Source organism: Larimichthys crocea, chromosome VI (genome assembly GCF_000972845.2).
Source record: "Larimichthys crocea isolate SSNF chromosome VI, L_crocea_2.0, whole genome shotgun sequence".
NCBI classification, from domain to species: Eukaryota; Metazoa; Chordata; class Actinopteri; family Sciaenidae; genus Larimichthys; species Larimichthys crocea.
In genome coordinates, this window is record NC_040016.1 from 9,021,898 (window position 1) to 9,043,543 (window position 21,646).

The window sequence follows — 21,646 nt, forward strand, 5'->3', positions numbered from 1 at the left end:
TTTCAACTCACTCTCTAATTTTCACCCGACAGCATCAATGATATCAGTCGCCAGGTTTTTGTGATTCTCTCAGGATCATACAAACCGTGTAAAATTAGGTCTCCTGTAAAAAAGGGACACGACACACTTGTAAAACATAAAAAACAAAACTTTATTTCACATATTAAGTAGTAGTAACGATTGAAATAAATGACATTTATTAGACTTTCGAGTGCAGTGATATAAAAAGTGAGTAAAATAGAAGAAGTGACATTAAGATGGGAAAATATTGCTCACCCTGACTTTCATAGATTAATACTACTTTTTTTTGTCAAATAATAATTTCCCCATGCTCTTCAGAAAATGTTTCTTCTCTGTCACTATTACACACCTCCTCCTGTGTCGGGTCATTCAGGCATGGGCCTCTTTCGCCTCTTGTTGAGCAGAGGGTTGCTGGACATGTCCAAGTCTTTGATCTTCACCTGGTCATAGTCAACGCGCATGGTGGCCAGGGCACTGGTCATCTCCTCCTGTTGGAGGAAGACAGAAACAATTTGTGCTGTAAATCTGTTCCTTCACTGCCACCTTGTGGTCTTATTCTGGAAATAAATAGATCTGGACAGAGCCCCACCTTCACATCATCCCACAGCTCCTTGTCCTCTGTCAAAACACGAGAGGTGTGGAGCGGTGTTGGAGGCACCACCATTGACTGCTGCAGTATTTTAAAAAAATTTAAAAATCATATAAATTCCCATTTCTATTCAGTGTAAAAATGTTTTATCCTTGTCAATACAATTGATTCTGATTCTGATTCTGGAATAACAAGGAGAATAACATACAGACATATGGGCACAGGGCTTAGAAAGTGATGACTTACACTAATCCAAGGATGGTTCACAAACTGTCCGATGGTCATCCTCTCATTGGGCTCTGTCTTCAGTAACTGAATGATGAGCTGTTTGGCTACAGATGACATAAAGGTTAAACAACATTAAGCATTCAATTCAAAAGTATTTAGTGCAATAGGGACCTATAATGGTGTTTACAATTTTGTGTTAACTGGAGATATTGTGCAGGTTATTCAGATATTTTTAATAACGTTTGGATCAGCCCTTCTTGCCACAAAACTTTCCACATTCTGGACTAATATTTTTGACACTTTCATAAAGATCTTAAAATAGTTTGTCTCAAACCTCTATGTGTGTATTTTTTTTGGCATTATACCATGCTGGAACAGTCTCCACCTAGCTTTACAAGTAAGAAATTAAATACACATTCAGAGGAAATACACAATGATTCATGAAGATCTGGACCTTTTTAAAATATTATGACTGCTGACATTTTGTAATGTAAAAAATCAACAAAGAACTTGTAAAACTAAACAAAATGTTACTGTTGTAGCATGCTACATTTAAGTCTACATGATTTTTATACATTTTTTTGCCACTCATGGGCAGCAGAAACAAGCTGGAAACCAGAAAAACCAAAACAATGAGCTCAAAGTCACTAAAACACTCTGTAAGCCTGGGGAAACTGCAGTCAAGTGACAATTTGTGGGACTGTCACCACGATCAACACTGTTCACATTACACATACAGCCATTTGCTGCATTGTTACTGTCATTACTATAGCAACATTAACTGTGAATATTATTTATTCCTTCATCACACATCGTTGTGCTGAGTTTCATACAAAGCAAGGAGGTGTTATAGTTTAAATTTATGATTTTTACGTCCAAAGCCTGACCTTCCTCAGACACATCAGCCCACTCAGGATTAGGAAACTCATACTGGCCCAATCTGATCCTCTGCTTCATGCCCGGAGAGATGGCCTGACCTGTGTTTGAGTAGAAAGGAGGAAAACCACACAGACTAGAAACAAAAGAGAGAGAGAGAGAGGAGAACAGACTAGTTCACTTTGCTGTCTTCTTTGAACGTTAACACACCAGAATGGCTATAAATGCGTCTATAAATTTGAATCGGTTGCAGACACACATGATACTCACAGAATGTACATGATTACGCCTAAAGACCACATGTCACATGACTTGTCATATTTCTCTGGCCCAAGCACCTCTGGGGCTGAACAGACAAATAGATACAGGAAAAAAACCAAACACATTTGGAGTGAACAATGACAGACACACTGGCATAAAAGCAGATCAATATACAGAGACACATGAACAACATGAGAACGAATGACAGCAAACGTATCGAAAAACTTATAGCATAACTAATAGCATTTTTATAACTAGAGACAACTCTTAATGTCAGTTGACAGTTTTTTTGTTGTTATATAATACAGATAAATAATATATTGGAGTCACAACAAAGTTTATCCAGCAGAGTGCGCTGCGATGTACAATACTGTGGCAAGCAGGAGAAAGTAAGAGAGAAGAAGTGGCTCAGCAATGTCAACTTGAATTAGTTGATGTTTAATTATTTAACAAGTTAATAAAGTTATTTGTTTAAGAAATACGTCTGTGCACAGTCCACATAGAGAAGCTTGATTTTCATTCCAGCTCATAAATCTGCAACCTAATCAGTTAATCCGTTATCAGGTTTGCACGGGCTGGAGTCTATCCCAGCTGGCATTGGTTCGAGAAGTCGCCACTTCATCACACAGACAGCTCACATTCACACCTACGGGCATTTACAGTCACCAGTTAACCTATTAAGTTGGACTGTGGGAGAAAGCAGTGGCGGCTAGTGAAAAATATTCTAGGTGGAGCTGTGCCATATTCCTATCCCGATACAATTTAACACAGTATCCTGCTATTCTGTGAAATAATAACAGGGTTTATGCAGGAATCCTGAGGTTTTATCATTTAATACCTTCTAAAACCTCAGTGTAACTTGCCTCTAGTCCTGTAGCAAAAACAGGTTGATAAATGGGAGGGCACGCTCACTGTTACTGCCAATCCCTTAGTTATTTACATTTAGTTATTTTCCAAAGCGACTTTCAGAGAAGATGCGATGTCTGCAGTGGAAGTTTGACTGGTGGTGGGAGCAGTGTACTGGGCATACAAGCAGCACAGAAATTTTATATTTGATATTAAGTCAACTGAACACTGTAGATAGATCCAACTACATGAGCGGTGTCCAAACTTTTCTTTAAAGAGGGCCGGATTTGACAATGTGAAAATGCCCGGGGGGCCAAACTAATGTTACCAACAAAGGTTACATACAAATGTTTGGTAACAATTGTATTTGTCACAATTACAGTTGTTATGGTAACCATGATGCCCACTGCAAAGTGACTAAGCAGTCGGATGAATTATCGCTCGAGGACTAATAAAACACAATTTGCTTTCATTCGACATAGATTGAGAAAGTAAAACGCACATTTCTCGCCTAGAAATGTCCTCAAACAATGCCAGATATATCTTGAAATGTTGTTTTTACGGCCAGAAAGCTGAATAAATATAACATTCAATACAACATTGCCACCTAGTGGTGAAGAGGGCGGGCCATTTGTGGATCACGAATATTTGTTTGTGGATCTGTTGGATCTCGACTAGAACGTCTCAGAAATACGTCACTGAGGAAAGAGATGTGTGTGTGTGAATGGTGATCCACAAATGCTGAATCAGGCTTCACAAGCAGAATTTTCAGTTTTACAAATGGCTTTTTTTGTTTTTACAAATGGAAAATGATATATTTACAAATACCCAATATATTTACAAATACACGTGTATTTGTAAAAACCAAAAAACAAGTTACAAATTAGAAATTTGTATTTGTGGATAGCAAAACACGTGTGCAAATCAAGGAACATTTGTAGATCACTCTCTGTGCGTTTACAGATATATTTGAGACAAAAATAACTCCATATCTATTGGCCAGCCACCACTGGGAGAGGGACAGGGTACCTGGAGGGAGCTGCCTGTGTCTGCAGGGAGAACATGCAAACTCCAGCCGGTGTTTGAACCAGGAGCTTCTTGCTGTGAGGTGACAGTGCTAACCACTGCACCACCATGATCAGATCAACTTTTCAACTTTTAATGAAATCCCATGTTAGTCTGGCTCTATTCATAATACTGGTTAAAAAGTGTACCTGCTGATTTCAGTGTACAGCAAACACTTACCAACATAGTATGGAGTGTAACAGGGAGTTTGGAGGGAGTTGTGCAGCGTCGTCTCCTTAGCAAAGCCAAAGTCAGTCAGTTTGAGCGTGGCGTTACTCTCCTTGGTGGTATAGAGCAGGTTTTCAGGCTGTAGTGTGCACAACAATGAGAGATTCAGAACAAATGTTTTATAGCTAGAAACTCTTTCTTACATTCTCTGGGAATAATAGTTTGGACAGCAGCAGTACCTTTACATCCCTATGAGCAATGTCCATGAGGTGGAGGTACTCTATGGCCGTGCCGATGTCATGCATGATCTCTGACGCCTCTAAAGGACAGACATGACATAGCTGTAATGTGTGGGACACGATATATATGAATTTAAAGTGCTTAACGTGAACTCTGACCCACCTCTCTCCGTGAAGGCCTGGTCTCCTCTGGCCTGAATGCGACTGAACAGCTCTCCTCCCTTCATACTGAGACAAGTTTAACAAAGAGATCAGAACTGGGGCAGCGAGGGGACTCTTGGCAAACAGTTCTCCACCGCAATCATGGTTTGACAACAAAGCGAGTCATTGTGCCACACAATTTACTGTTCAGATGAGTCCAGTCTTCTGAGCCACGGCAGACTCAGATGACTCGAGCCGTAAGGACGCATTAAAGGGAAAAGCCACCCAGTAAACAAACATTAATTTGACATTATAAGATGTTAATTATAATAACATGTAACACTTGATTCAAAGTTTGTTTTTGTAAGACATCACATATCCACATGAGCAGCTTATAATGTATCCGTGCATCGGAAAGTGTTTCCATATTCCAGTAAAGCTCACGTCTGTCAAAGGTTAACTCACTAAGCGTTACAGTATGGGAATGAAATTCAAGGCACATCAACATGCGGCCAGTGACTCAGATAAATCCCGTCAAGTCTATTCTGTGGTGAACAAAGAGGAAAACAACATTCACAAGCAGTGCGTATTGGATCATCACCATCCATGTCTCACTTTTGTTTTTCACCGTGAGCCGGAGTTTAATTATTTGCACAGGTTCAATTTGAACACAGGACAAAATTCAGACTGCCATATACGGACAGGAAGGAATATAAAATATAAAAATCTTTAAAAGAGGTCTGTCTCTCTTTTTTGTTAATAACGTGGGGTACGTACTGTAGGGAGGTGTCATTTTGAAAAGAGCTGAACAATGTTAAGTTCTAAGGTGACTTATCCAGGATGCAAACAAGAGCAGAAACAGAAAGTCTAGCAGAGCACAGATTTGTAATCCTTTTCTGTTTAACAGTGTAGATTTCCCAGAACGATGAAATGCAAGCCAGGTGTGAGCTGGAATCAAGCTCAGCCGGATCCAGATGCCATGCAGACATTCCTAAATACAAGATACTAGTTTTGAAGTGGGCATCATAGGAGTTGGTACATTATTCACATATGAAGCTTCTTTAGTGTGTATGGCTTCGGTTTAAAGAGAGAACGCATAACTGTGCTGCATTATACACAAAACACAAATCTACTTTAGCCTTCATTTCTACTCAAAGGCCTAAAATAAATATATATACTGTATATATAAGGAAGAGCTGGAAATGCTCACCACTCCATTATGATGAGGAGACATTTCTTCCCCTGGTGCATGTTCTCATACAGGCTGAGTATTGGCACAATGTGGGGACCTCCGGAAACTCTCCAATGCAGCTCAACCTCCCGTCTGGCTTTAGGTGTATCATACAGGATCTGCTCCGCATCACACACACACAATGAAATGTTTATGTGCACAAAAATACATTTATGTTTGCAGATCCAATAATAAAAGCTTGATTTTTTTTTAATATTAGTCTCTTGACAAGAAATCAATGAACACACACACACACACACAGACAAACATGTGACCTACTGCGAAGACACTCACGGTTTTAATGGCCATTAATAAAACCATTCATCTGTAGCCGTTTGCTTGAGAGAACATTAAGAGCGAATACTTTTAAGAGTACATTTAGACACAGTGTTCAAGCTGTGGTATCAGACAGAGGAAGAAGAGGAGGATATCCTAGGTTCCCTAGACATGCAGACCACAGCCCAAATCTCTGTGGGCTCTGATATGAATGTTTATGAACGCCTCTCTGCACAAATCACAGCACCATTCTTCACAGAACACATGAGTATTATCACAATCTGTGCTGGCTCTTCACATTTCATCATATCTTTCCGGGTACCAAAGGTATTCCAAAGAAAACATGTGGAGGAACTCATGGGGACGTATATCCTGTTTGTATTTTCTTTGCTGCAAACCTACAGCTGTTTATTGACTTACCAGCTCTGAATAACTCATATTTCCCCAGGTGGCTTAAAAAAAAATCACTGGAAATGTTTAATAAGCGGAACACTTTATGTTGAGAGGAGTAAAAGACAAATCTGCCTTTTTACTTTTGTTAAATGTCAGTGGCTCAGATGACGAGGTTAATATCGACAGAGCAGATCATTGTCCACACAACAATCATGGAAACTGTGTCAAAGCATCCCAGACAGCACATCACTGTCTGACAGACACATGCACTGTCTGGGTGGCTCGGTGGCTGAATTTGCTTTCAGATTACTGCTACATACACCAATTATTGAATTAATATTTCATCTGCGTCACATAAAAACCTACCCAACAACACAAAGCGTCACAAGAATCACACATCTGGACACATTTCCAGTATCATTAAATGATGGGGATCATAGAGGAGATGTGAATTATTGATGTGAGCATCACACAGGGTTTTTTTATTTTTAAAAAAGCAGACAAACACAAACCTTGAGGGCACATTTCTCTCCTGTTTTCTTGCAATAACATTCCAGTACTTTGCCATTGATTCCCAAACCCAGAACCTGAGCTGTGACTTTATAATCATCTGTCACTGCATTTTTCTTGAACTCCAATTTAGAGTAAGCAGGTGGTTGGAGGTCATTGAGGCCACAGACTAAGCTGGTCCCCAGGCTGTTGGAGTCACTGTGGTGCGCCGTCCCGTGCTGCGCAGTAATTGGATTTACCGACTGCTCCTCCTGGTTATGGTGCATTTTTTTTTTCCTTTCCAACCAAACAGTGATGCTGAGAAAATCACATCAGTCTCAAGCCACAGAAAATATCCGGGGTCATTCTAGTTCATCCGCGTACGTCCAGACTTTCGTACTTCCCGACAGAACATCTCGACCCTCTTTAGGAGCAAAAGAAATGAGGGATGAAATCCGTGAGAGTTCAGGAAAAAAGGGCGGAGGTCTGAAATCGGCACCGCTGTGCTGGCGCAAAAACTCAAAGGAATCCAGCTTATCTCTGGATTTGTGGGTTACAAAAAAAAAAAGGTGAAACTACGTCAAATGGCTGAGAGGACAGAAATCCGGTACCCCTGCCTGGTCCTCATCACGGTTATCTGCCTCTTCCTGCAGGGTACAGCCTCTCCAATTCCCTTACGTCAGCGCGGAGGGGCTCAAATTCATTTTCTTCTTAAAGACGCACGGCAGGGTACCAGTGCACACTGGACAGAGAGCATCAGACCAAGAGCCATGATCAGAAATCAGTGTAATAAGGGCATAGTTCAGAATGAGGGTTAGGAATGGAAAATGAACATAGCTGTGTCCTTCCAGCTGTGGGGAGGGAGTATCATCACCACATCTGCCCATTATCAAAGTTATTAACCAACATGAGGACGCATCTTAGTTAACTAAATGTGTATTAAAATAACTACATTAAAATACATTAAATAAACAGGGAACCTCTTTAATTTAAAATGTGTCTACATGATATTTGTCCATCATTAGTTTATTACCTTTGTCTTCACAAAGTGTTTGTAGTGTCACACCTATTCTGAATCTTCCTGCCCCTGACTAATAGCCATATATAATAATAAAAACACAAACAAACTGATACTGAAACTTAACATTACAAACAATAAGAACTAAACTGAAAGGAGACGCTCAGTCTGGAAACTAATGAAACTGAAATGAAAATACACAAACTATAATAACTCTGCTTATTATTAATGTAAAGTGTGCCCTAGAATATCAATAAAGATAATAACTGAGCAATCAAGATGATATTTAGAGGTTGGAAGTGTGAGAATTCACAAAGCGTGCCAAGAAATCATTCAAATCTGATATACATTTTTGTCTTGTATGGCTGTGCTTTTCTCTTTCTCTATGGGACTTAATATTAGAGAGAGAGACTGAGCAAAAGGCTGCCGGACAAGAATAAATCTCAGGCTGACTTTTAGTTGTTGGCGAGAGCTTCCTGAAATAAAAGGCTGAGCTGGGGTTCTCACTGTTGGACTAATAAATAACATTAGCTGGCTGCTATGTCTTGTGTTGTTGCACTTGCTTGATGTACAGCTGGCAGCTCTCTGAAACTGGCGGGGCGCTAAATCACAAAAAGACTATGTATGGTCTTTCACAAGTTAGAAAGAGGTCGTGAAAACAGACACCCAGTTTTGTGTGATTGTGTCAGTAATCCGTCTGTGACTACCTGCCAAGGTGCTTAATGACAAGCTTCATTTATCAGCATCAGAACCTGTTTGCGCAGGCTTTAACATGGAAAATATGCGCAGGAGGAGACAGAAACAGACATGTTGCTGTGTGACAAAAATACGCCTTCGGGGGCCACAGAAGTTCACTCCTTGTCTAAAGGTTTTATGTGTAGTTTCACATTTTTCTGCCTTTTTTCACAATACAAAACAAACAGAACACTTTATAATAAGGATAGAAATCATACACTTTAAGTTTATGATTGTATTATAAAGTGTTGTCAAATAAATAACTACATTCCCCTGCCATTGACATAAAAATGACTCACATTGGCTTCATTTTTTTTTTTATACAGACTTGTAATTTAATTTTTTAGCACAGAAAAACAAGCGTGAATGTAACCACCTACATGCCTGCATCCATGCGTTAAAGCATTCACACACAACCTTACAAAACGAATACCATGGCTGTCAATGGGTGGCCGTCAGAGCAGGCTATAGAGATCAAGGTTGCAGAATATATTCCTTCCAGATCAAACGATTAAACCAGCATCAGCATGTGTAACATTGCCACTGATTCATGACCTAATTCTGACTAAACGTTTTAAAGCTTTTGACTGAGAAGCTTTAAAAAGTAGAATTTCAGCAGCTCGATAAAACCTGATTTAGAAATACTGAAGTTGTTACAGCAGCAGGTTTCCTTCGCAGGGTGGCTGTATGTACGCTTTAGGTGTTAGTTAGCCCTGCAGGGCCCGGTCCAGCACACACTCATCCTGCACAGGAAAAGGCATGGTGACACGCAGCTGCCTGTTCTCCTCCATGGTGCGTTGGATTGTCTCATAAGCGTTGGAGTTTCCAGACCAGCAGCGACGAGCCACCTGTGTCACGCAGAAACAGATTAAAGCCACCCAGAAATGATCTTGGGCACATTGTAGTTGGGTCTGGAAGCTATCATGCACACTCTCACCCCATTGGAGACGTCCCAGTTGAGCATCGTACTGGCGCGCTTTGCTGCTTCGTCTGAGCCGTCCAACATCAAACCGAACCCTCCATTCATTACCTCGCCCCTGTGTAATAAACTATTCATTAAATCGATGTCTTATAATAATGCCTCACACAGATTTCTTGATGATGAACCAGGCTTACCAGCCAACGCCACCGCCGTTATGCAGGGATACCCACGTGGCTCCCCTGAATGCATCACCAACAAAGTTTTGGACCGCCATGTCTGTAAGGAGGAGACATTGTGAGCTGTTATTTTGTGTTTTTTAAAGTTATTCCTGCAGTGTTACTTGTTTGTATGAATGAATAAGAGACGAGAAAAGCTGAGCAAAGAGACAGAGCCACTCGCACAGCTACCGCTTTTGTACGTCAGAGGTAAACGATGCTGTGATCATCGGTCACAATGTCTCCACTTTCACTGCCATTCAGTCATTGTCCACACAACAAAGCATGAAACTGAGAACACATAATGAATGTTACGGTGTCTTTGTCCTGCGTATCACCTGAACCATTGTTGCAGCATTATATGAGTATAGACGAAAACTAGACCTTAATGAGGATATGTAACACAACCTGTCATAGAAGGTTCAACAAACATACCTGCACAGAAAGCAGATCCATCATAAACATTCGAGGTTTCTCTGAAGGGGCTGTCTGTGCCACTGACGTCGTGATGGTCTCTGCTGATAACTACGGGAGCCTGAACAACAGAAGTAACACAAGACACACTGTTAAGAGTGCAGACCGCAGTAAACACAAAATAATCTCCTTGGCAGACACTTTATAGTCTTACTGAGACTCTTCCATCAGCGATGGCCTGGTTGATAGCCAAAGCGATGGAGATCCTTCCTTTCTGGTCAGAGTAGAGGATTCTGGCTTGAGATCCCACAACCTGAAGAAAGGCATCACACAGAGGTAATCAGCTTACTGCAGTTAAGTGTCTCTTCATCAGATTTGCATTGGGATAGCAAATCCGCTAAAATGCAGGTTTTGATTTCCCAGGAAGTTACAGACCATTTTGTGCTTTCCAGCCTCTTTGATCCAGCGGATGTTGTCGTTGTACTGCTGTCTGATAAGATCAGACGCGTCGGCACAAATTTCCTCCAAGACGGATGCGGCAATGTCGTCGGTTACGGTAAGATCTTGAGGGTTGCCAGATGTGCACACCCAGCGAAAAGGGCCAAAGCCCAAAGAGAAAATGTCCCTGTGGCAGAGACAGAAGTAGGAGAGCTCACAAACAATCACAGTTTATAAAACCAGTACAGGATTAATGATTGATTAAATAATTAAGAAAACCTCTCACCCCATAATGTGCTGGACATAAGAAGGATAGCGAAATTCAGTCGCTCCTCCACCGACCTTCTCTACTTCTGCTCCTATAAAACAAGAAACAAAAGCCTCTTTATTGGTCTGACACGGACTGAATAATAATTATGATATATCTTGATATGGTGAGTGTTAAATTACTGACCAGCTCTCTGGGCCTCCAGGAGAAATGCATTGCCATAGTCCCAGAAAAACATACCAGCCTCAGACAGCTTGTTGATGGCCTTAATTTGTCTTCGAAGGCTGTGATCAAACAGATTTTATTCACTCTTAAAAAACTCATATATATATTGCAAGAAATATACCTCAGCAAAGCCCTTCTGTGTGATTCATGTTACCTTTCTTGTACCAGGGTTCGGAAACGATTAGGATCAGTCGACATGAGCTGATTGGCCTGGCGGAAGCTGAGCTGGACCGGGTAGTAGCCTCCATTAAACGGATTGTGAAGGGAGGTCTGATCTGAGCCCAAATCCACCAAGAGCTCCCCTGTCCTCTCGAACTCCAGCAGCAGCCGCTCCCTGATTAGAAAGTTAGAAAACGAGGACAAAGATTTTAAGAGTATGTAGCTGCGGGCCTGTGTTGGCGTTGTGTCGGGGTAGAAGAAAGTTTTCACCTCTCACTTACCACAAGTCTACAACATTGCCATGGTAACCAAGACTGAGGGGGGACTTGGAGCGCTTGGCCTCTCTGAAAAAAAAAATAAGATTTTACGTCTTACAGTGTTTTTCGTGGTTTCATGCTGAACATATAATACATAATAATGCAGCAGTGCTGATACGTAAAGTACATTCACTCAAGTATTTAACATTTATTTGACATACTGTAAATTTGAATCTACAGCCAGAAGCTGGTTAGCTTAGCTTAGCATAAAGACTGGAAATAGGGGGAAACAGCTAGCCTGGCTCTGTCAGAGGATAACAAACACCTCCTGGAGCTCAGAAAGTTAAAGGCTTGGCTCCCATAAAACTGCACGATGTTATTTTTTACACTTTTTGTATGGATCAAACATTTGAAAACAGGGTTACTAATTAATACTGCACATGAATGATGGATGAAAAATACACACACACACACATTGTGACCATTAGTAACACTAACAAGTGTGTAACACTGATTGATTAATTGATTTTTCTCTTTGTTACCTGATGCATTTAATGCAGTGCTCTATGCTGCTGGTGACCTCCATCAGCCAGCCCTGCTCATGTCTCTTTCTGAGAGGAGCCTCATCCACCTACACAGAGATCAAAGTCACACATTGACATACAGTATGTACTTTATTCCCGCTCAGTCAGCAGGAAGTATTGACGGGGGGGAAATGATGGGATACCAGCTGACCTCAGCAATCACGCCAATACAACCGGCAATGACGGCAGCTTTAGCCTGAGCTCCACTCATGCCTCCCAGGCCAGATGTCACTAAGACACGGCCCCTCAAGTCACTGGAGCCCAGGTACCTCCGGCCGGCGTTCAGCACAGTCAACTTCACATAAAAACACAAGGACACTGTTTAAAAACTGGAACTTCATCATACACTGTACACTAAATTATATGATTTAAAGCAGTGGCTCCCAAACTTTTTGACATGTGACCATATAAAAAAAATGTCTTCATGTGACACATCTTATCAAAATCACTGATGAGTGACTTTGCCTCCTCAGATGGTTTTATTTAAATAATCTTTAGAAGTGTAAAGACATGAAACTATTCAGTATTTATATAATTTTATATGAAAATTTAGTTTGGGGGATTCTGGCCCTCAGTTTGGGAACCGCTGATTAAAAGTAATCCATGTTTTGCATGACAACATGCTTTTAAAACTTAACAAACCATAGTGCCATGAACAATCCCTTGAGGTCCAATGTAGCAGTAGCTGCCTGCTGTCATTTGACCGTACCTGAACACGGACAAACAAAGTAACTCATTACAATAAGACATATAAGATACAATTCTTACTGATGAAAATGTAATGAAAAACACTAATGACACATGAAAAACTTACATTGACACACCAAGGGCAAACATCTTTTCATACTGATCTCTGGAGGAGTAATTTGGAATAACCTGAGTGGTGCAGAAAGAGTGAGTATGTCAGCACACAGGGATTCAATGTGGACACAAAGTGTTGGCTCATTAAATCAGATGCGTGTTGAGCGGTTACCATGCCGTTGGTGATGATGGCGCGAGGTGAGGAAGGCAGGCTGGGGAACAGGCCCATGGGATGACCGCTGTACATGACCAGAGTTTGTTCCTCTGTCATCTCGCTCAGGTAATGCATCACCAGGCGAAACTGAACCCAGACACACATAAATCACTGATATTCATTTATTCAAACACTATCAATACTTAAGAACCAGAAGCTTACTCAGGGCTTACCTGAGCCCAGTTACTAAACACCTGCCCGTTCCCTCCGTAGGTGACGAGCTCCTGGGGGAACTGAAGTGTAAAGAAGAATGAAGCCGTCATCGAGACTTTAAATCAAACTGAATATAGTGAGCTTTGTTTATACAGTCTGTGTTAGGGACTCACCTGAGCGACTGCTGGGTCCAGGTTGTTCATGATCATTAGCATTATGGAGGCCGCTTGACGTGTGCGGCATGGGTACTGATCGATGGGGTAAGCTCTGAGGAAACAGGGAAACTCACATCAGCATTATGGTGAAATGTAGAGTATTATCTGAACATAGGACTATAAAAACTACTTGTTGATGGTTCTGAAAAATCCTGCATCATTTGGGCTCTCATCAGGTGTCAGGTCGCCTCACCTCATGCGTAACGTGGGGCAGAAGCGGTACATGTAGATGTGCCCGTGCTGCCACAGCTCTTGAGCAAATTCAGGTGCGAGCGTTACATGGTGGGAGGGGGGGAAATAACGCAACGCATTCCTCAGTGCCAACTAGAGGGAGGACACATATTTACAGCAGATTAGTGAGCACACACAGACACAGCACAGTGCAAATCAATCTTTTGAAAAAGTCAGATATGAGTAGATTTGGCTCCTATAATATGACAGGTGTATACTTTAAAGGTGCAATATGTATATAAGATATTTACTGTATTAAATCTTAAAAGGAATATGCTGTGTCATCAGAGATTAAGGAACCATGTTCTTCTTCTCACTTTGTTTGCCATGGAAGCAAAAAAAGTGGATTAACGGAGTGAACGTTAGATTCAGTGGCTCTTACTGCCCGAGAAGGAGACTGCTTTCCCCCGGGATAAGTGAGCCGTAGAGTCCGTTGGGAGGACTGATCGGGTCACCGTGACTTTTGGCTCAATATTTGCTAAAATAATAGTTGTGTGGGATGTTTCTGTTACCAAGGTATACTGCTGTCGCTCTCTCTCTACCAATCCATAATTAAACCAAATTAAACTTCTTGTTGTCATTATTTTGCAGCACAGACTGAAGCCAGACGCAAACAAAGAAGCTACTTCATTAAGTAAACCACGTTGCGCCCAGTGGTTAAATTGGCTTTTGTAAGGAGGGAGAGCCCTTCATACAATAATATATCTAAATGTCTATAAAAATAGACATTTAGTCAAGTCAAGTCAACTTTATTGTCAATGCTGTTATATGTACAGGACATACAGACAGGGGCGCCGCATAGGGGGAAAAAGTTAGGACAATTCCAAGAAAATAAATGTGGTGACAACAGCTGCGCAGAGGGGGCCCAATTTGATTTTTTTGTCATGGGGCCCAAAATTCCTGGCGGCGCCCCTGCATACAGAGTATTGAAATTTCGTTTCCCTCTTATCTCAAACAGTATAAACATGAAATATAAAATATAAGTCTGCTTCTTTTCCTTTCGGCTTTTCCCTTCAGGGGTCGCCACAGCGAATCAGTTGCCTCCATCTAACCCTGTCTTCTGTGTCCTCTTCTCTCACACCAACTACCTTTATGTCCTCTTTCACTGCATCCATAAACCTCCTCTTTGGTCCTTTCCTCTAGGCCTCCTGTCTGGCAGTTCAAAACTCAGCATCCTTCTACCAATACATTCACTATCTCTCCTCTGGAGATGTCCGAACCATCTCAGTCTGGCCTCTCTGACTTTATCTCCAAAACCTCTAACATGTGCTGTCCCTCTGATGTACTCATCCCGAAGTAAAAGATGTAAAAAATATAAAATAAAAATATACAAATCTAAAAATATACACAAGCTAAAAGACATCCGTGTGGCAATATGGCACAGTGTAGACAGAGTTATTAGTACAAATATAAATATAAGTATGGGAGTATGGACAGGATCTACAGGATTTACAGTATACATGTACAATCAAAAATAAAATATGTAAACAGTTGGCTGTTTTTGAGTCTGTAAAGTAGCAGTTTAGTTTAGTTTCAGTAAGTTAACGATGACCTAAACATTTTGTTGTGACAGTAGCAGCACCGTGTGTGTTTGTACGCGCGGTATGCGAGAAGGTGCGCGTATGAGTGAAAGTATGAACTAGAGTTTCATTAATCAGGTTTTATATCAATAAACAAGCGGAACGGATTCAATAATGAGCGATTTTTGACATGGTCAGAGTGGAGGTCCAAACTAATGATTTTAAAAAGTCATGTAACAGTAGCTACGCCCATGATTATGATAAACACCTCGGCAGAGGGAGCTCAGAAGTTTAATCTCTGCCAGTTTTGCCGGTTCAGTGTCTTCAACTGAGTTTCAGTCTGTGTTGGGTTGGGGTGGGGACGACTCTCTCAGTGTTTTGAATTTGTCAATTTTTAACCACCAGAGATCACTGTTACAAACAAAGTCGCATATTGTACCTTTAATTATTGACTGAAGCCTTTGCTCTGGCTTTGGGCAATCAGTTTAAGGACCTTAGAAAATAATCTGTTTTTTTTTTTTTAAGGTGGAGCAACGAGCCAGCGGTGGTGATGCAATAAGGCAGAGAACACAGCATGGCAAAACTGACACATTCCTAGTAATGAATGTAACCTCCTAGAAGTAGCTCATTTTCTCCTTTTAATAGTCGTTATAATAGGTGGTAGTTGGTAGTATAATAATAGTATCATTTATTCAGCGCTTACAGAAATTATTTTAACTTATTATAAGCGGAAAGGCACAGGGGTATGACATTAATGCTCTTATTAATTAATTTAAGGAGTCGAAATCTCCATTGTGAGGTTCTGTGCTTAAAATAAAGTACACATGTGCTGTCGTGCGCAGAAACATTATAATACATTTAAACTGTCTGCATGTGTACTCACCCGCTCCTCCTCTGATGTAAGGTTGGGGGTCCGCGTAGGTGCATGTGGCACATTGGGATCTCTACCCCGGTTAGGGGGCAGTGGATCCAGGGGTAAACCGCTGCATATGTCCTTTAAAGAAGACATCCTGTCACACACACACTTGGTGATAGTCCTCAGCGGAGAGAAAGCGTTGAAGATTCACTCTTCACTTTATTGTCTCACCGGTCGTCTTTGCCCCTTCACAATCCACCAATGGTGTAACACGGATGGGAAAAAGAAAAAAAGTGTTTGGTAATTATTGATCACCAAACAAGTGTCACATGCTCCAGTGGACAAACACTGCCACAGATCTCTGACCCCTGTTACCCAAGCACAGGAGCCCTGTTCAGCCCTCACTACACTAACAAAGATCAGCCTGACTGCTGCATCCTGAAATCAGGATTTCTAATCCTAAATGTATGCTGTGAACTTGGCAAGGTGACTTGTCTAACTGGTTTTTATCCTAAAGACCTCCCCTCTACCTATAGCACCTACAGTGACCTCATTTTAAGGATACTCTATGGAAATACTTTCGTTAAGTACATACACACCTTTTATAGAGCTAGAATTGCTAGAAGGTATTTGAGCTGCTGATGTGCTGCTTTAATATGTGAACCTGACTTAACCTGATGTGTATGCGTATCATAAAAGTTATGCAATTATAATTCACCATCTAAAAAGGAGAAAACAAGACAGCCTGGGGTTGCTGTAACATGTCATTAGAGGATTATATAATTGCATAATACCTATCCTGTGTGTTTCAGTTTAACCAAAACAATGTGGATGATTTCTTCAGGGGCAGACAGTGATAGGGAGAGAGAGAGAGAACTGCAGGATGTTTTATTACTGTTTTATTACTATTTCTGTTTTTTTTTACTTTAGGTCTATTTTAATACTCTTTATTGCTGATGAGTGGAAGTGTGGTTGTTGTTTTTGTGAGCTAAGTTGAATCTATCTGTCTATCAACCAAATAGGAATTAATAGACAAGTAGCCTATAGCATAAGAAGGTTAAATGACCTGAACAGGATATGTCCACAATGTCAAGAAAGGCAGCAGGATGTCTTTAAAATTGATCACATTTAAATAAGTATTAAAAAGTTCAGTTGATGTTGTATCGACATTTTGAGTAACTAATACAACATTTCCCAGGAACTTTGCACAATGATGAGGTTGAGGGCCCATCATCTGCAATTCAGCATTCTGCAGGCAGGCATTAAATATTTAAGTCATAATAGATAACCCTAAGCAATTAAATAAAAATAGTGTGTTTAAAAAACTTCTTGATGTAATAACTGAATATTTATTTGTGTGATCAGACACTTCCCCTAGTGATCAGTTGGATCACGAAGATGCAAGGCAACAGGAGTCTCATAGTCGAAGTTGCAGGCCATGCTTGATACCCCACACCATCCCACCAACTGGGTATTTGAACGCTTCGTCCATCAACACCAAAACAGGCGTGTTCAGCTGTCATAATCCTGTAAATAATATACACAAACTGTCTCACATTAATGGCACATGTACAGGCAGACTAGTGCTTTGGTGTATAGTGAGACAGATTTGTTTAAGTGTATTTGTATTATTTGTGTTTAAGATCAAGACCAAAGGATCAGATAATCTATAGTTTTTATGTTGTTAGAGTTGCAATAAAGTCATTCATAACTACACACAACTGGTGGTTTCTGTCTCTGTGAGTTAACAAAGAGGTAGGCTTAGATAGCAATGAAACACATACCTCAGCCTACTGTTTATTATGATCTAAGACTGTGGGGCATTCAAGGAAACATTTCTTATGACAATTTTTCATGTTATAATTTATTGTTCTAATAAATTAAGTTTAAAAGCCAGGATGTGTGGTGCTGTTTTATTGTGTGAGGCACTGTTACACTTCATACACATAAATCGATAAGGGTTCACAACAAGAATATCTAGAAGAACCAAAGGTGTATTTTTATTATTTTTTATTATAAAACTTTTTAACAACATTCACTTCAAGTCACTTCATTCAGTCATGTGCGTCACACAAATTGTTCTGTTGAATTCAGCTGAGGTAAAAAGTTTGAAGTCTAGTTATAAATTAGCAGAAGAAACACTTAAAAAGTCCCACAGGCCAAACTTTATCAGTAACATGACTTCTAAAAACTTTGAGTCAATGTTTAATATGAATATAAACTTTATGTATAACATGTCTGTAAAATAAAATACCGTGAACACTATAAGAAAATAGCAGCTGTGACAGCTATAATAGAACGTAGGAGAATAAAACGTGTTTTTACTGTAATCTTAGAGTTTCAGCATTTATGTTAAATCACAGCATGTCGAGCTATCTATGTCTTTAATCTTGATTTGCATGAACCCAAAAGTGAGATTAAACAACCTGAATTTAAACACAGTACAGTCATCTTATTATTGGTCATATTATATTAGTTTTATACAAGCATAGAAGCCCATCGTATCTGATATAAAACTGGAATTAAATGTCATCTTTTGCCTGATACAGCGTACATACCTACTCTGTACATGCCGTGTCAGAAACTAAAATTATATTTTATTTTTTTGTTTTATGATGACGCCTCCTTCATTTGGATTAGTTCACTGGAAAATCTTTAGTGCTCTGTTTCACGTAGATGGAGAACTTGTTTCCATACAGCCAAACCAAATTGCATCATGGAAGTAGCCACAGACGCAGGAAAAACAACCCACATTAGCTTTCCTGCGAAGTCTACTTCTAAACCGACACGAGCACGCAGCTTGTTGTTGAACGAGCAAACACACAAACATTTCCCCCGAGGAACAAAAGTGCACTGCTGATGTCGGTATGGAGGATAGAGCTGCAGCAGAATAAACAGCATGTAAACATATCTGCAAATTGCAGTTCGGTTAGTTTAGATGCTGTTGTGGTCCACATTCGTCGATACCACTGCAAACGACACACTGTACGCATATGACTTGTAAGATGTGAGTTTGTTTACTTTGTTTCTGGTATTTCTGCTCGCTGCTGCCGATCAAACACAGACACACGCCTTCGGCAACTGAGAGCAAAGTGAGCATTTGATATTTCTTCCAAATCCCTTTTTCTTCTTTTTAAACAATGAAAAATGTAACAGCAAATTTTTAGCAACATGTTGACGTTATTTTTGACTGCACAATGGACTAAATGTGATTTTAGCTCATCAATAGCTTTCCACTGAGCCCTCTGTGTTGGGTTGTGCAGTGTTGGAGTCTTGCTCAGGGGCAGGTGTTGAGTTTGCACCTGACATTTCTGCAGATTCAGAGTCTTGTGAGGTCTGGTCTGTTTCTGAGGATTGTCCTTGTGGGGGCTTCTCATCATCTTCTTGAGGATAGAGCTCTGGGTAACGCTGCATACACTCCTGCATGGCCCTGAACTGCTCCAGGCACTCAGAGCCCTTCACCTCCTCCTTACTATAGTGGAAACAGGAGAAGGCTTCCTTAAATTCAGTCCCACAGGGACCACTGGCCATCCCGCCCAGGCAGGGGCAGTTCCAGTTGATCTCTCCACTAGGGAGAATCAGACCTAGGAAGAGAGAGGTGGTTGAAGTTAACATGCAGGTAATAAACTTGTGTTTTCCTCTTAGTTGTATTATGTCTCCTCACCTCGCTCCTCATACGGGTCATTAGGATCTTCCTCTAGGAGCTCCGCACTGCTGGGCGCTTCATGATCCTCTTTGGTGACAAAGATGATTCGGTCTTTACCTGAGGTGCAAAAAAATGCAAATAAACCGTGATAAGCACCTAACCCACCCAAAGGCTTGAGATTAACAGTAAGTAAGTAACAACACCAGTTCAACAGCTGCATTTTGGGCATACTGAAGATGAAGTTCACCATTTTATCAGTGTCCAAACCAATATTTTTGGCTGATATCAGATTGTGACATTTATGTCAGCTGATAAGAAACAAAAAACAAACAAACTCAAGTTTAAGTTGATTCAGAAACAGAAACAACATGAAGTTAGCAATCTGTTGAAACTTTTGCTTCTGTAACACGACAGACTGATCCATCAATCATGGAAATTATTTTGGCTTAAGAAAATATTTTTCCTGTGATTGTGAACATGTGAGCAGTATTCAGATGCTTTACTTAACTATATATGTTTTCACTGTAATTAGTAGTCTCATCAAAATGTACTTAAAAGTATCAAACCATAACCAGCTCTGCAGAAAAATTACCCTGTGAATGCTATTAGTACGACAGTGATATTGTGGATGGTTAATCGGCGAGCATTTTACTGCCTTAGCTGATCAACATGGTGACAGGTTTATTTACTTCACATAAAGTTTGGTATTTTGTCTAATAGTGACAAACAAACCAGCCAAAAAAGACGAGAAACACTGGTTTATTATCTAACAATTCAGTTATATACTGTATATAAGATAAGATGGGATATGATCCCACACTGAGGAAACTCACACGTCACGGCAGCTCGTATACACAAGTTGGATAATAAATTACTCATAAATAAAGAAATATCGTATACACAAGTTGGATAATAAATTACTCATAAATAAAGAAATATATGGACAAAAGTCATAAAGTCATGCTGGTTGTTTAAGAGTCTGACAGCTGTTCCCTCACTTTCTAGGAGACAGTATTTCCATGAAATATAGTACATATATACATATACATATATATACACACACACACACACACACATATATACATATACATACATATATACATATACATATATATACATACATACATATACCATCTACATTAAACATCACAAACACACACACACACACACACACACACACCACACACACTCAACCTACACTACATACATTACATATCATCCCCATACATCTATACATACATACCTATATATATATATATACACATACATACATACACACACACACAAAAAGCAGGACATGTTATCATGATGTCAGCACTGACATAAATAATAAACCATTCAGTGTCTGGACTCCAAGGTGACTTTGAGTACAAACACCTTTAGAGTCTTTGAGTCTTTGAACGCACCACTGTTGTTGCTGGTCAAGGTTAAACACTGTGGTGAGTTCACGGGCCTGACAGAGGTTTGTTTCTGCACTTTTAGGAAACAGGCTACGACATGCACGTCTCATTCAACATCTGATGAAGTAACGTGAGTAAGTTACAGCCGGCATGCTCAGCATGGTTACCTTCCTCTCTGACCGAGCTCATTTCTTGTTGGTTCATTCAACAGCTCCGACACTTAAACGCCACAGCGCACAGACACATGGAGCAGTCCGAGGTCCCAGCTCAGCATCAGATGGTTTGTTTGAGGACAAGCATGCAGCCTTCTTCCTCTTCCTCCTCCTCCTCTGTCTTCTTCTTCTCACAGCAGTTCACATCCTTTTAGTTGCATTACTGCCCTCTTCTGGACTTTACTTCTTTCCTACTTCCTTTTTTTTATATTTATATTCTTTTTATTAACACAGTTAAAACAAGATATCTCATAATGATTTCCCTCCCTTCTCTAGATTTCACATTATACTCTTGAAACTATTCTCCACTGTTCAATCATCTCTTCCCTTTCATATCCAT

At 40.3% G+C, this 21,646-nt stretch overlaps 3 protein-coding genes across 3 annotated transcripts; all 3 read right to left on the reverse strand.

Annotated features, from left to right (window-relative positions):
* Positions 1-130: 130 nt before the first annotated feature.
* LOC113745928 (MAP kinase-activated protein kinase 2-like) lies at positions 131-7,599 on the reverse strand. Its single transcript, XM_027279728.1, has 10 exons — positions 6,847-7,599; positions 5,645-5,784; positions 4,457-4,521; positions 4,294-4,373; positions 4,067-4,193; positions 1,985-2,060; positions 1,726-1,850; positions 857-942; positions 611-691; positions 131-509 (listed from the first exon to the last, which is right to left on the reverse strand). The coding sequence occupies exons 1-10, from the start codon at positions 7,108-7,110 to the stop codon at positions 387-389; spliced, it is 1,167 nt and encodes a 388-aa protein (XP_027135529.1). The 5' UTR covers positions 7,111-7,599; the 3' UTR covers positions 131-386.
* Positions 7,600-8,885: 1,286 nt separating this feature from the next.
* Positions 8,886-16,315, reverse strand: uroc1 (urocanate hydratase 1). Its single transcript, XM_027279726.1, has 19 exons — positions 16,076-16,315; positions 13,635-13,765; positions 13,400-13,493; positions 13,247-13,306; positions 13,032-13,160; positions 12,873-12,934; positions 12,701-12,767; positions 12,210-12,353; positions 12,017-12,105; positions 11,499-11,561; positions 11,213-11,392; positions 11,020-11,117; positions 10,852-10,924; positions 10,563-10,752; positions 10,342-10,440; positions 10,149-10,248; positions 9,693-9,774; positions 9,514-9,613; positions 8,886-9,424 (listed from the first exon to the last, which is right to left on the reverse strand). Exons 1-19 carry the CDS (start codon positions 16,199-16,201, stop codon positions 9,284-9,286), a joined length of 2,028 nt encoding a protein of 675 aa, XP_027135527.1. The 5' UTR covers positions 16,202-16,315; the 3' UTR covers positions 8,886-9,283.
* Positions 16,316-18,054: 1,739 nt separating this feature from the next.
* chchd4b (coiled-coil-helix-coiled-coil-helix domain containing 4b) lies at positions 18,055-21,443 on the reverse strand. Its single transcript, XM_027278793.1, has 3 exons — positions 21,262-21,443; positions 19,713-19,811; positions 18,055-19,632 (listed from the first exon to the last, which is right to left on the reverse strand). The coding sequence occupies exons 1-3, from the start codon at positions 21,296-21,298 to the stop codon at positions 19,271-19,273; spliced, it is 498 nt and encodes a 165-aa protein (XP_027134594.1). The 5' UTR covers positions 21,299-21,443; the 3' UTR covers positions 18,055-19,270.
* Between the last annotated feature and the right edge of the window lie 203 nt (positions 21,444-21,646).

What these genes read in the sequence shown, in the direction of transcription:
- LOC113745928 (XM_027279728.1), bottom strand. Translation starts at nt 7,110, where the DNA reads ATGCACCATAACCAGGAGGAGCAGTCGGTAAATCCAATTACTGCGCAG. An exon ending in TTACACTCCATACTATGTTG is followed by an intron (nt 2,061 to 4,066) that starts GTAAGTGTTTGC and finishes TTGTCTGTTCAG; the next exon opens with CCCCAGAGGTGCTTGGGCCA. An exon ending in GGCGTAATCATGTACATTCT is followed by an intron (nt 1,851 to 1,984) that starts GTGAGTATCATG and finishes TTTTGTTTCTAG; the next exon opens with TCTGTGTGGTTTTCCTCCTT.
- uroc1 (XM_027279726.1), bottom strand. Translation starts at nt 16,201, where the DNA reads ATGTCTTCTTTAAAGGACATATGCAGCGGTTTACCCCTGGATCCACTG. An exon ending in CACTGCATTAAATGCATCAG is followed by an intron (nt 11,562 to 12,016) that starts GTAACAAAGAGA and finishes TTTTTTTTTCAG; the next exon opens with AGAGGCCAAGCGCTCCAAGT. An exon ending in AGGCTGGAAAGCACAAAATG is followed by an intron (nt 10,441 to 10,562) that starts GTCTGTAACTTC and finishes GCCTTTCTTCAG; the next exon opens with GTTGTGGGATCTCAAGCCAG.
- chchd4b (XM_027278793.1), bottom strand. Translation starts at nt 21,298, where the DNA reads ATGAACCAACAAGAAATGAGCTCGGTCAGAGAGGAAG. An exon ending in GAGCTCGGTCAGAGAGGAAG is followed by an intron (nt 19,812 to 21,261) that starts GTAACCATGCTG and finishes TTTGCACCTCAG; the next exon opens with GTAAAGACCGAATCATCTTT. An exon ending in TGACCCGTATGAGGAGCGAG is followed by an intron (nt 19,633 to 19,712) that starts GTGAGGAGACAT and finishes CTCTCTTCCTAG; the next exon opens with GTCTGATTCTCCCTAGTGGA.